This window comes from Aquila chrysaetos, chromosome 7, assembly GCF_900496995.4.
Source record: "Aquila chrysaetos chrysaetos chromosome 7, bAquChr1.4, whole genome shotgun sequence".
Classification (NCBI taxonomy): domain Eukaryota; kingdom Metazoa; phylum Chordata; class Aves; order Accipitriformes; family Accipitridae; genus Aquila; species Aquila chrysaetos.
The window spans coordinates 41,668,162-41,682,435 of NC_044010.1; the positions used below are offsets into that span (position 1 = coordinate 41,668,162).

General features: G+C 36.5%; 1 protein-coding gene across 24 annotated transcripts in view; it reads left to right on the plus strand.

The window, feature by feature from the left end:
* Positions 1 to 14,274, plus strand: part of DMD (dystrophin) — a 1,198,278-nt gene that overhangs the window by 783,780 nt on the left and 400,224 nt on the right. For all 24 annotated transcript variants that reach the window (XM_030020819.2, XM_030020811.2, XM_030020812.2 and 21 more), the window contains one exon: positions 8,830 to 8,994. In XM_030020819.2, the coding sequence (XP_029876679.1) occupies positions 8,830 to 8,994 (165 nt within the window). The remainder of the gene's footprint in view (positions 1 to 8,829; positions 8,995 to 14,274) is intronic.

Genomic DNA, 14,274 nt, shown 5'->3' on the forward strand with positions numbered 1-14,274 from the left:
GTTTGGGCTCTTTTAAGCTTCGCTTCCAAGACAGACACTGCCATTGTATTTCAGGTGTTTCATGCATTTCTATTAAGGAAGACTGTAGGGACCTAAAAATCAATGTTTTACTATTTGCTGTTTACAAGATAAGGTATCTACTTTAATTATATAGGCCTGTCTGTATTGCAACATGCCTATTATAATTAAAATTCACACAAAATAGGATAGTCTGAAATAACCTTAAAGTTAAACCTCCCCTTCTCTTTTCCCTTCCTCGTGCCTTGCCTTTTTTTGGCCACTTTTCTCAGACTTTTAAAAACACCTTTTTGAAAATTCATCATCATTACCCAGAGAACAGCCTGTTGTTATGATACTGAACTTAATTGTACATTGAGCACTGTTAATTAAGGTAACTCCCACACTCTCAGCTTTTCTATTGACTGCATGTTTCTTAGGAATGAAAAGTTGTCACCTCCCTCAAAGTGCTAAACCAGGTAATCCTTGAAAGAATTCAAAAAGAAAAGCAGGTTCACTGTTACCTGTTTGCTGTCAGACATATCAGGTCAGTACTGGGCAGTCAAGACCACTCACTGGAATTGGAATACCAACTTTTTTTTTTAACAGAATAAATTCTTTGTTGCTAGGAAATGCTATAAATATTCAGCTGTAGATAAAATTCCAAACCACTATAATTTATCTACACTGTGCAAAGATAATGCAAAAAAATCCCTGTTTGCTGTGGAAATAATACAGTTTATCTATACATTCATTACCTAACTTACTGTTCTTTGTAGCTTATAGCCAGAAATTGCTGTTTGATACTGATTTTATTGCTGTGTTAAAATCTTAGATCCAATTATATCCATTTCCTCTACCAAACAAAATGTTAAGGGTTTGGGTTGGGTTTGTTTTTTTTTTTTTTTTCATTCCTATAGAGAACTCTGTGAGCAAAACCCGTAATGATTCTCAGTTTATAGCTTGCATTTTAAGGTACTACATGTTGTATAAATATTTGTCATTTGTTTCATTGCAATGCCTTTTGGCTTCGTTTTGCTTGTCAGGCATTCTGGCAGATGACAGTTTTTAGAAGCTCCACGGCAGTTTCGTGAATGCTTCTGGGAAGCTTCTCTCAGATGTAGGCAACGGCACGGAAGAAAGTAACGATGTGTTTCGTTTAGCTATTGACTGATTGCCACTGTGAGCTCATTACGCATGGAAGTTGAGCTTTCAGTACTGGGCACGGTTTTGAAAGTAAAGTGATCGGATAACGTGTGATCTTAGGAAAAGGAGGTCTGCAGAAAAGGATGGTGAGACAGAGCAACAGGCAGGAAGAACTCTGTCATGGCGAAAGACCAAAAGTGGAAACAGGACTACTATGGTTTGCCAAACCATGAGAAGAGATTGCTCTGAACGACATCAGACAGGGTTTATCATATTGTCGTGGTTTAACCCCAGCCAGCAACTAAGCGCCATGCAGCTGCTCACTCACTTCCCCCCAACCCAGTGGTGTGGGGGAGAGAATTGGAAAGAAGGTAAAACTCGTGGGCTGAGATAAGAACAGTTTGAGAGAAGAGAAAGGAAGAAACTAATAATGATAACAACAACAATAACGACATGACAATAACAATTAAAGGATAGGAATGTACAAAACAAGTGATGCACAATGCAATTGCTCGCTGCTCGCTGACCGATGCCCAGTTAGTTCCCGAGCAGCAATCCGCACCCCAGGCCCACTCCCCCCGGTTTATATACTGGACATGACATCATATGGTATGGAATACGCCTTTGGCCAGTTTGGGTCAGCTGTCCTGGCTGTGTCCCCTCCCAACTTCTTGTGCCCCTCCAGCCTTCTTGCTGACTGGGTATGAGAAGCTGAAAAATCCTTGACTTGGTCTAAACACTCCTTAGCAACAACTGAAAACATCCCTGTGTTATCAACATTCTTCTCATACTGAATCAAAGACAACACTATACCAGCTACTAGAAAGAAAATTAACTCTATTCCAGCCGAAACCAGGACACATACCCTGTAAAGTAATGTTGTGTTTCCCTGGCGCACCGCAACAGCACGCCTAGCTCTGTGTTGAATTTTCTCTTCTCCTCCCAACATATATGTCAGGCTCTGCTTTCTGTGGGAAAAAAGCTTTGGCTGACTGTTCAGGCAGGCTACCAGTACTGCGGAGTGCGTGCTGGAGTTTGCTTGTCTCACGGACTGTACATAGCCTGAGGGATAGATATGGTATTATCTGCTGTAAACCAGGGAAAGAACAATTATGGCATTGTACTTTTATTTAGAAATCATTTTCCTGTCAGAATATCCTTCATTAAGAGTCACTGAAGGAATCATACTATAAAGCCTTTGTGGCTGCTTTTGGATTTTTGGAACTGAGTAAGAAACAAAGATAAAGAAAAGAAAATTGTGGACTAGATGATTTAGCAGTGGATTTAAAGTGGAGGGTCTGGTGCTCTAAAAGTGCCCTTGACAAAGGAGAATCGCTGAGATAGTAGAGAGCAGAATGAATGACAATTGGTTATAAATATTAAATATAAAAAGCATACACATATTCAGAAGACTGTGATATATACAATCATATTACCGTGCAAGGGAAACAAAACAAATCATTGGGGTGGGGGATATGTTTATTTGCTTTTTAAAAAGCTAGACAGCCAGATGAAGCAGAAAATTGTTTGGTGTATTGGATTTGTGGACTGCTTTAGTCTTCTGCATCAATGGGAAAAAAAAAAGAAGATGTTTTTTAATAAAAATGAAACTTGAGAATATTACAAATCCACTGTTAAGAAGTTTAAAAAAAAAAAAAAAGAAAGTCAAAAAACATGAGCCAAGGTCAGGTCCTCAGAGGTTTGTAAGGAAACATGAAACACTAGCTACATAGCAAATAAAAATCTTCTATATATATTTTTAGTAGCATGCTTTCATCTTCCTCTAATAATACAGTCTTTACTCCAACTTTGTCAGAGACACTATGGCTCATAAATATTCATCGTTTTAAAGAAATTACGTAGATTTTGTTTTAAAGTCAATTTTGAGTTTGTTAATGAAAATGGCTTAGTTAATTAACTAAATGGCATCCTAAACCAAACTTATATGAAGCTCTTTCTTACACTGATTGTTTTTCATGAAGAAATGATGCATAAAAATTAACTTCCCCCCTTCCTATTTTAAATCATTCTTTTGTACGTGCTCTAGGGATGGTGATTGTAAGCAGAGAAAACTTTCTGAACAGTGGCTGTAAGAATTGCTATTTTGTGCAGTCATCTTACTAGTGTGATGGAAGTGTCAGGTGTGATTTATCAATAAGTCTGGATTGAAGCTTGCATGTAATAGTCGTTATGACTTAGTTATTTCTTTATTATCAGGTCCTGGCTTGGACAACATAAAACCCTGCTTTTGGTCCAGTTATGCTGCGGGCTGATGGCAGTGTAGTCACCTGTCTCCTTTTAGCCTAATATTTGTATTTTTGCAGAAATAGAATAGTAAAGCAGAAGCTGTTGCTTGTTTTACATTTAGTAAGGAAAGCAATGCATGCAGAAAGCTATACATTCTTCATTTTTCTGTATGCAAACAATGGTGAATTTTTGTCAAACCTGATACTACCAGTTATCCTATATTAGAAGCCCACTTTCATAAAGTGCTTTGTATATCAGAGGGACCCTCCCAAGGCAGGAGTACAAGAAAAACATTGTTAACAGGATTCATAGATAGCCCACAACATACTTTTGCTCATATTCATTGCAGGTTGTTATAATTTATCATGTTATGTGTATCAGGAAAGCTAAATTTTAATCCACTGTCAGATTCAACAAAATAAGATCCTTTTGTAAGTGCTGCTCTGTTATTTAGAGGTTGGCGAGGGAGCTAGCAATAGGAGGGGGTACCTTATCTAATAGTGGGGAAAAAAACCCAAATTTCCACTGCTGTTAAAATGTTGGAATTTGGGATTTCTTTTCTCTCCACTCACCATTAGGAAAATTCCCCATATTCTTTTTTTGACAAATGACACGTTGGGGAGATGCATCTCCTCGTCTATATTCCCAATGAGCTGGGTAATAACTGCATTATCTTCTCTTTGGTAATTTCAGGTAAATAGGAAATGACCTTGACATTGACTTGTAGGAGAGAAGGGAAATACTCAAAATCAGGCATTGGTCACTTGAAATATAACGTATGCAAGTCATTTCAGTGGCTTTCCTTACTTTTATCGGGTGGCAGCTGCTGATAATGATAGTGATGCCTTACTAGTAATAGAATCTATCAAGTTCATTCATTTGCAATAACATTTCTGACCTCTGCAAAACTATTCTGCGTTGTTCGTTCATTCTTACTTACTGTCTCTTCCTAATTAGTTTCAACTTTCTCATTTTGAGCATTGTTCCTGAGTTACAGGATTGAACTGTAATTCCACAACTGTTATTTTAATTGGAACTGCTTTAATTCTTTCTGCTTTCTGGATATTCATAAGGAATTAAACAGAAGAGGGACACAGAATATTATTTTACATGAGGCGACATACTTTGTACAGCTTCTTCCTCCCTTCATACTTATTATTATCGTAAGAATTGGTGTTCCTTTCCATCTGCTCAGCTCTAATTCATCCCATAGTGCATGCACACAACTATGTGTATAGACTGAAAAATAACTATCTAAAGCTAAAGTAGGAAACAGCAATGGAAAACTGGAGCATGTGAAATGATCAAGGAGTTCTATACTGCCAAGCTGAACATATGTAGCGTTCTGCACCAAAGTAATCAGATTGGGGTGGGGATGGGAAGAACAAAATAGTGTATCATTCAGGCTTCTTGTGAAGGAAGATCATCCAAGACATGAAGTTCAGTTGGAACAGAAACAAGCAGTGCAAGTAATTTTAGAATTCATAAGGAAAAGAAATGAAAATGTTTAGGTAAAGATCTAGACTTTGAAAATATGGAATTATTCAAATTTCACAGAGCATTTTCACATTTTGAGAGATGTTATCACTTCCGTGCTGGGAATTTATTTGTGGTTTTTTTAGTATTTTAATGAAAAGAACAAAAATTGGAATGCATGAAATTAAATAAGTGGGAAATGGTTTGATAATTTAAGATCAGAATAAAATTAAGTATTGTGAAGACCAGTGTCAGTTGGTAAAATTAGGCTCTTCTACTCTTTCCCAATGTAGAGCTTAAATCTTTTCTATTATTCTGTTACGAAGCTTCCAGTTAATCTAACTTAATTAACACTTGAACTAAAGTACAAAATTTTAGATGTCTCACATGCTTTGAGATTAACGTTTTGACACATATAATTGAAATGATATAGTCCTTTGATGTTGAAATCAGAATTTTTTCTTTGACGGAATAATCGATACTTTTGTTGTCCTTTGCACTTGCAAATCTATTTTTTTCCTTTGGTTGCAAACCAAGGTATGTTTTCAATGTTGATCTGCTGCCAAATAAGGCAAAATTGAAAATATTTCATTTGTATGCAAAAAGTTAAGCTAGATTTTTAGAAAGGTGCTCCAATTGAAGTTGTCCTTTCTTCATCAGTTTTTTTTTTTCTTTTGCACCCTGTCTTCCTTGCCAGCCTATAACACTTCTCAATCAGGCCTGTCTTCAGTCTTAGGCAGATCTGGGGGAAAGCATCTCATGTTCACCCTGGTTTTACTCTTCTGCAGGTGTTGCTTTATGGCCACTGTCCCTATTGGTCTTCCCCCTTAGATAAGGACATCAGCCCTCCCCTGAGAAAACCGAAGTCTTTCTTAAATAGGAGGGAAAGAGATAAGATACCAAAGGGGATGAAACTGAGAAGACATGGGATGGTTATCCTGAGACAACAAATGAATAAAGGGAGGATGCGGGAGGAAGGGGACCAAAAGCAAAAATGTGGAAAAGAGAATTGAAGTGGGATACCAGCCGTTGCTCACTCATCCCTGGAGGCATCCAAGAGCTCGTAGAGAGAGCCCAGAGACAGCAGGGCAGTGGGGTGGTGGAACTCCTGGAGCTGTGGATAACAAACTTGAAAGACTGTGAGTAAAAAGGCAGGAAGATTCTGGAGAGTCCCATCTCCTCATGTAGTCCTCTGCCACAGGAAGGGCATAAATGCGGACACGCGGTTATCGTGTCCATGTCCACTACTCCATGGAGGTTTTCCCAAATTATGCTTCTGGTGAGCTGCAGAATTAGCTCGGAAAACAAGCTGTCCCCCAAGAGACAGTCTGCAGCAGTACCTTGGCTTGATAGGCAGACTTGTAATTACCTTAAACTCATCAGGTTCTAATTTGATTAGCTAGCTTGACAGTTTGATGCCAGAGTTTTTTTTTTTAAAAAAAAAAAAAAAAAAAAAAGGCAAGCGAACGAAATCCCTGAGATCCAGAATCTAAGAATCTGATTCCTACACAGTGGCATGTAACACATTACCTGGATCTTACAAGGTTATGCCTTGTTAAATTCTTGTCTGTGCTTATCTGTAATCCTAACCTGAGTTTGAGGAGAGCCCTTTACTTATTTATTTATCTACTGTTGTTCTTTTTATCTCTGTTGTAAAAATAGATGACATGAAATTTCTGCATAGAATGAACTGATTCATATTGACCTAGTTTTCTTTTTTATTTTTATATTAAAAATATTATAAACCTATGTTCATGCTATAATTTTAGAGCAGGAGCCAACTTCTAAGAGGAAGCTGGATTTACTTATATCATAATTTACCTCTGACTATAGGTGGCTTTTTTTTTGCCTTCTTTTCTTGCGTGATTATTTTTGAAAACAGTAGGTTTAAGTACAGTCTGTCACCAAAACCTAAACTTTCATCTTCTGCTTTTCCAGATTGAATATACCTTAGTATATAATTGGTTACTCCCCCCCCCCCCCCCCCCCCCCCCGAAAACTCTACAAATTTTTCTTTCTCTGTCTTGTGATAGACCTAATATGTTTAATTAATGTTGATTGGAAGGAGATTAATTTAAATTCCAGATCTTCAGAAGTCAGCTTGGATTTTTGTCTGCCTACGACTACCTATTTACTTTCAGTAGTATTTCTGTAGAATTTGTTTACATTAATATTAAAGCTACTAAACATTGGAGATTAACATTCAAAAGTTGTAAGAAAGATGAAACTAATCTTCTGTGAAATTAGGCCAAGGTCTGCATAGATATTGAGTTAACACATAAGGGAAATGAATGCATTTTTAATTGTTTTCTTTCATATCTGGGACTATTCTGGAAAAGCAGAGTTTTTATTGTATTTAACAAGATTAGGAAGACAGAAAAAGTGATTTGACTCATGGGTCAGTTTTTACTAAATAGGATATTAAGGGGTGGCTATAGTGAACAATGGGGATAATTTAATAAATGGAAAATCAAGTTCTTGAATTACAAATATCACATAAGTACGGTCTAATAAATCATATGCAGAGTATATGTAGAGGCGTTATTTTAGTACCAACAAATCAGTATTTTGAAAAAAAGTATGTAAAGAAATGTACGTGTCATGAGACAGTTGTGTTCCTCCCATTCTCTCAGGTGGAGGTTGGTTGGTTGGTTTGGTTTGGTTTTTTGGTTTTGGATTTTTTGTAGTAACCTTCATTCCTTTCGTGTCTCTGATGAGTTTAGATTTATTGTCTTCTGTAAAATACCATCATTAGTGATTAGAAGTTGTTATGCACCACTAGTTCTGCTGTAGTCGGGCAATATGATAGCAAAGCTTCCATTAATGTTGTTTAACTTTAAAGGGAATTTATATTTTATTGTGTGTATCAGAAACCTCATGTTTTGCTACTTTTTAGAGGGTCGCTTCAGTAAAAAGATGTCCTTAAAAACAATGAATGTTGGGAAACCTCATTTTTCCTGATACAGAAAACTAACCATACTTCTTGGTTGATTTTAATAATTAACTGTCATTGTTTCTTATCTCTGCCCAGGCCCTATATTTGGTGTTGTGAATTTTTTTTTTTTTTAAAGTACAGATGGTTTCTCCCCTAGTATATGGTTGCTGTGTTGCCCATTGTGTAGTACAGTGACACCTCATTTCTCTAGCTATAGAAAACAATCTGGGAAGGACAGCATGGAGCTTTGTGTTGGCTTATTTATTTCCAACCTGTTCCTATACTTACTCCAAGTGCTTCAGTGCTGCTGGATTTGAACTATGCCATTCACTGATTCTTAATTTCTAGTGCTGTTGGCACAGAATAATGTGCTTAGTTAAAAATCTGACTGCTTTGAATGCAAATCAAAGAACCAAGTGGCCTGATCAGTATTGATGATGTATTTCTTCATTATTTTTTTCACTGTATGCATCTGCTCATGCATATTTGGACTCAGCTGGCAACTCTAAACACCTTGTAAGAAAACACACGCTTATAGATATCTATATTCAAGAGGTCAAGAAAGGTTAGATACCTTTCAAATGATCAATTTAGTATTTTCGCTATTTGCCTGATTAAAAATTGACCTTTAAAGCAGTTTCATATGCTGAGATAACAAATTCTTTACAAAAAAAAAAAAAAAAAAAAAGAGAAGCCTGATGCTGTTTTAGGTTTGTTTGGGTTTTTTTTGGGTGTGTGTGTCTCTGTGTTTGGTTTGGGGGGGGATTTGTTTGTTTTCTTGGTTTGGGTTTTTTGGGGAGGGTGGGTGGTGGTTTTTTTAGGAAAGAGTGTGTTTTGACTGACTTGCAAGATACTTACCATACTAATTTGATTGGTGGGTCTACTCTTTCCTTCCCTTCTTCCTGCCAGTGTATAAAACTTGTATTTTAATATTTTATAGAAATGTATACAGGTGTAGTGTTAAATTGCTTTATGTTACTTTTTTTTTTTTCCCCACCAAAAAAAATGGCTTCTGGCATTTTTTTCAGGTGTCCAAAGATCTTCCAGAGAAACAAAAGGAAATAGAGATTCTTCTCAAGGATTTCATTGAACTTGATCAACAATTAAATCAGGTGATATTGTGGGTAACGCCTGTCAAGAACCAGCTGGAGCTTTATAACAAAGTGGGTCAGCCAGGAGCTTTTGATATTAAGGTAAATCTTCTTCCATTTTAAAAAAGCATCAGGATATTTAGTGGTCAAAAAGTCAGCTGCAATATTAGCTATATAGTTTGTATTAACAATATAGCTTTGAGGCAGAAGTTGGCAATAGTCCCCAAAAGTTCAAAGTTCTACGAATTAAGGAAAACTTTTATTCCTTTCCATTAAATAGTATCTAGTGATAGGGCAGTTTAGAACCAATGGTTGCAAGGTGAATTATAAATATAATCTATTATTTTTGCCATATCATATACATGAAACAATACCCCCAAAAGTTGATCTGTCAAATTTTAATACAAAGCAAACTTAAATTCAGAATATTGGTGTTAGACCATTTAAGCTATTTCATTAAAATTAATAAGACTACATGAAAAGCAGAATAGTCAGGGCCATATGGTGATTCTCATATTGCAAGGAAAGATATCTAACTGCACAGGGAACATTCCAGTTATCAATAAAGCTGATTGTCTAATAATTGTGAGCAAAATATTTGTAATCTGATCCTTGATATGTATTTAGGTATTAAAAAATGCCTGTATGTGGGTTGGGTGAGGCCCGAGAAGTTAAGGATGAAAAAACCTGATTAGAATCAACTGGCTTCAGGTGTAAACTTACACATTTTGGCCTGGCATTTTCACTATGCATATATGAGTTTGTCTTCACATAAACTGGGGAAACATTTAAAATACAATAGCTTATTGAAATCCATGAAATTTCTTTGGTTTAGAGTAGCTGAGCGTCTTGTTCACCTAGATGAAGATTAAACATAAGACGCTGGGTTTTGTATTAATTTTGATGATGCAATTTTCAGTGAAAAAAAGAAAAAAACCTGTAAATATTTAAAACTTTTCTTGCCTTGCATGAAGTGGAATAATAACTGCTTCTGAAGATGTGTGGTTTTGCTGAGCATGTTTATTAAATTCACTTTAGCTTAGTTTCTTTTAAGGAACAGTTTTAATGCCAAAACACTTTTTATGTCATACAATCACATTATATAAGACAGTGAAACTCAAGTCCTGTTGCAGTCCTATAATTGACAGAATGAGTTCAGCAATGACATTCAATCCCTTTTTAAAAGATAAAATTAGTATAGCTCTGCAAACGTCTGTATATATACTGAATGAGTGATGGAATTTTGCTTTCAAGAAAATTATCTATCCTTATTTCCAGTATTTTAACAAAAATTTTTAGATGATTCATCCATTTTTTCTTATATTTTTCCATTCGGTTTCCTTTATTTCTGGAATGATTCCACCATTAAAGTTTATATAATATAAAAGCAGGTCTAAATTGCTACAAATTGTAAGAGTATTTCTTGTCATACTGCTTGTGAAAGAAATGTTCTGCTTGGCTCTTTCAGTCCTCTTATGGTGATGTGACAGGAATATTTCTGAAAAACTGTTGAAAGAGTAGGAAAAAAAAAAAATAATCTGTAGTCCTGAAGTGGTGGGATGAAATCATGTATGTCTAGAGAGGTGGGGGAATAATGAAGAGCATCAAAGAAAAGCAAATAAGCTTTCTCTCTGTGAAAGACCCTACCATTTTTCTTTCATGGATAAATTTAGATCACTTAGATTTAAAGCTCGACCAGTTTTGACTGTAGATGAAACAGCTAGTTGTTTACACTATTGTAAGGGCCGTAAGCATATGAAGCGTGCTGGCTTTTATCTGCATGTTATCTCTTTGGATTGCCTTTAAAAGACGTAGGTTTAACTTCTTAAAAAGTTGTTGGCTGATGGTTTACCCAGACTGTAATTTTCTTCAAGTAGAGAATCTCTTACATTAAAGACTCTATATTAAATATCTCTGAAGGCAAATGGGATTCTTACAACTTTTTTAAGGTTAAGAATGCGCATAGTAAGAGTTTTGAGACTGTTAATCATGACAAAACATACACCAAAAATTAGTAGCTATAATTCAGGAAAGCAGCCTATTCATGACGATAATCAATTTTATACTCAAATTCAAACACACATTTCAGACCCATGCTAACATGCTGTCCTACATGGGGTCAAGCATGTGCATACACATGCTCTTGAATCATTGTTGACGCGATTATGATTATGTTTATTTTTAAATTACTCTCCGGTGTAGCTAATGCTACCTTTAAAAAAAAGTAAGGACATCTGCAGGATTACCTAGGGAAGGGACGTATTCAACAAAGTCTTTTGCTCTGGTGTTCCCAAATACTGTATAAATATTCAGCATTTGTTCTACCACCATTTTAATTCCTTCACCATTATCCAGAGAACATTGAAGTATCTTCTATAGGATTTAATAACTCCTTTTTTTCAGAAGCAAGTGTGACTCTGATGATCACGTAGGAGAACGAAAAGGTTATTGTTAATATTCTTAGAAAAGAGATGGGATGAGAAATTTTACAAATAATCTTTTTGGATATTCTAAAAACGTGGAAGGTAGGAAGAAGAGGCTTAAAACTGATAATCAAACTTGTGAATATAGCACTTGAGTGAAAAAGACCAGGCTCATGTAAGTCCTCAGGAAAACCAGACTATTTTTTGTTACAGGTATTGACATGATGGTTTACAAATTTTAATTTTAATTTCAATTGGGACATTGTCTTTTATGAAATTTCTGTCAGTGCTCTTCATACTATTACTAAGCCTGCAAGGTAATGTTCTTCTCTTCCCTTCTCAGATGTTAAGTCCTCTCCTATCTCTTTTGTTTTCTAAGTTACTTGTTTAGGAAAAAAGTTCCAAAAGTAACGTGAGTGGCAAAGATTTGGATATAGATTTTAAGTACTATAAGGATATTCACTTCTAAAAGCCACCACAAAATAGTGAGTGTTAGAAATTTTCTGGCCTCAGAAGCAGGTGGGAATCAATGATGAGAAGAACAGGTGGGTGGGATAGGTAGAAAAGAAATAGGACGGGAATATGTGTGTTTTAAATGAATGCAGAGGGTGTCTTTAACAAGTTAGCAATCATATTAAAATAATATGCCTGTTTTAAAGCAAGTTTCTTGCATTTTTACTCACCTGGAGTAAATTTCAGTTACAGAAGTGTGTGGTAGCTGAAATTAAAACTTGATACACTATAATCAAAGTGCATCTAAAACACTAATTAGAATTATTCTGACAGAATTTTCCAAAATACAGTGACTTATTTCTCTCAAAACTGTAGTAACCTTTACTTTTGGCATGCAGCTATAATCTGATAACTAACATCAGTTTCCTCCATAAATCAAAGGATATAATAAATGCATGTCCTTATCAGATAATCTGATTTAACCTTTTAAAATAATATTGATCTGTACAATACATGCATAATAAATACATTAAAGAGAATATCTGTGAATTTTGCTTGCCCAATTCATACTGATAACTTGCAATTTCTGTGAACTAATACTAATTTAAAAGCTCATAGCTTTTTTCCCCACTTGTGCAAAAATTAACTATTAAAAATAGGTGAGAAGTCCCTTAAATTTGCACTTAGAAGTAAGATGAAATAAAAGCACCAGCAGTGTTAACCTTTAATGGTGGCACAAAAGCCATTCTATGAGAGTAGCAAAGGTGCAGCCGAAGGAGAAATTATTACATATTGTTACAGAGAGCTTCACAAAACAGTAAGACTTTTAAGACCCAAATACATAATTGGGCTTGGTGAAAGGTGGGGAGATTAAAATTCTTCCTATAGCTCTTAAGACTACATCAAGTTTAGTAAATAAAAAGTGGTCGGGACCATTTTTTGGCCTAGAGGTCAACTGATGCAGCGCAGCTTACCTCCTTTCAGCAACACTCTTACCCCCCAAAGAAAATAGGTGCATCCAAACTGCCTGTTGCTGCATCTGTGGCTCATGCCAATCCCTGAGCACGCCTGGGCACTGTCCCGGACAGGGCAGTTTGGTCCATGCTGGAAGCAACGCTCCCAATTTAATGGTCTGGGCAGTCACGCTGCAGAGCTTGAGCATGTGCCCTCTCCCTGTTTTGTTCATTACTCCTGGCATCACGTAAAAAATCAGGGAAGGCTGTAAACTAGTTATATGAAAGGGAGAGGTTAAGTGTCACCGGCATCGTTCATTTTCTGTGTCATTTGACTTAGTCATGCAGTCCCCTTCTGCTTTCGGATCACAGCGGTATGGATCTGTATGCTCTCAACCCAGGGCGCTGACTGTGCTCCCATTGAACATGAGGTTATGGACATGATAACACTCAGTCTTGCAGCAGTAGGACCACTAATAATGCCAAAATCTGTCATTTAGCAGGTTTTCAGTTCCTGAAGAGCGGTCTCTTACGGCTCTGCCCTCGTACATACCCTTGCAATGCGGAATCCAGACTGGTACCACCATCGACTGTGATGGGGTCCAGCCAAGGTCTGCAGCCTACCTACATCCTGGATTTCAAAATCCCAAGTGGTGTGTTGCCCTTACATTAGCACAGGATGGCATAGCGCATATTCTTGCCCAACCTGATATAGTCACTTATTTAAGAAAAGGCTCTCTGTTTGTTCCCTCGCATTTATTAACCATTTATTAGAGAGGCATTTGCAGGTGAATAATTAGATAGCATCATATCAGCCTCCTCCAGCCCTACAAAAGGTTTGCAGATGCTTAGTACCAGTTGTTTCCTAGACTTTACCCACGCTTTAGTACAAGAGTAGATAGTGGAACAGGCTCCTTTCTATTTCACTGTAATGCAGTTGGGAAACAGGAGATAAGAAGACGCAGACATAAAGAGACGGGACAAGTCCAGCATGTTCCTTGTGGAGTAGGACCTTGTGGTGACCAAGGAACATGCTGGGGCACCTAGTAGTCCTACGATGTGTGGAATGTTTTGTGCCATTTGAAGCTTTGGACAACATCTTATCTTCTAGAGTACATACGTATTTCAGCTTAAAAAACAGTAAAAATGTTAAGAAAAATGTAAACACTACAAAATTGTTGAAATAAAACTTTTAAAAGTTATTCATTCCCAAGAAATGCATTGTAATTTATAACAGCATTTGCTATAAAACACATTCCCTGCTGCATCGAAAATGTTGTTTTCTTTCACCCCATTCTGCTATCATAGCTCTCCACTTACTTTAAAGAATTACAGCATGGGTCAGGAAACCCTAATATATTTTATGCCAATATAATCTGTCTTCATAATTTTCTTGACCATAATTTAGAGACTGCAGTGCCACAATTAGAACCCAGGCCTTCAGTTAGGCACCATAATTTTTAGCAGTGGTTTCCTAAATCCCAAGTAGGCTTTAATAACTCACTCATTTCTCACTCAATAAATAAGAGTACAGAAAGGATTCTTTATTCCCA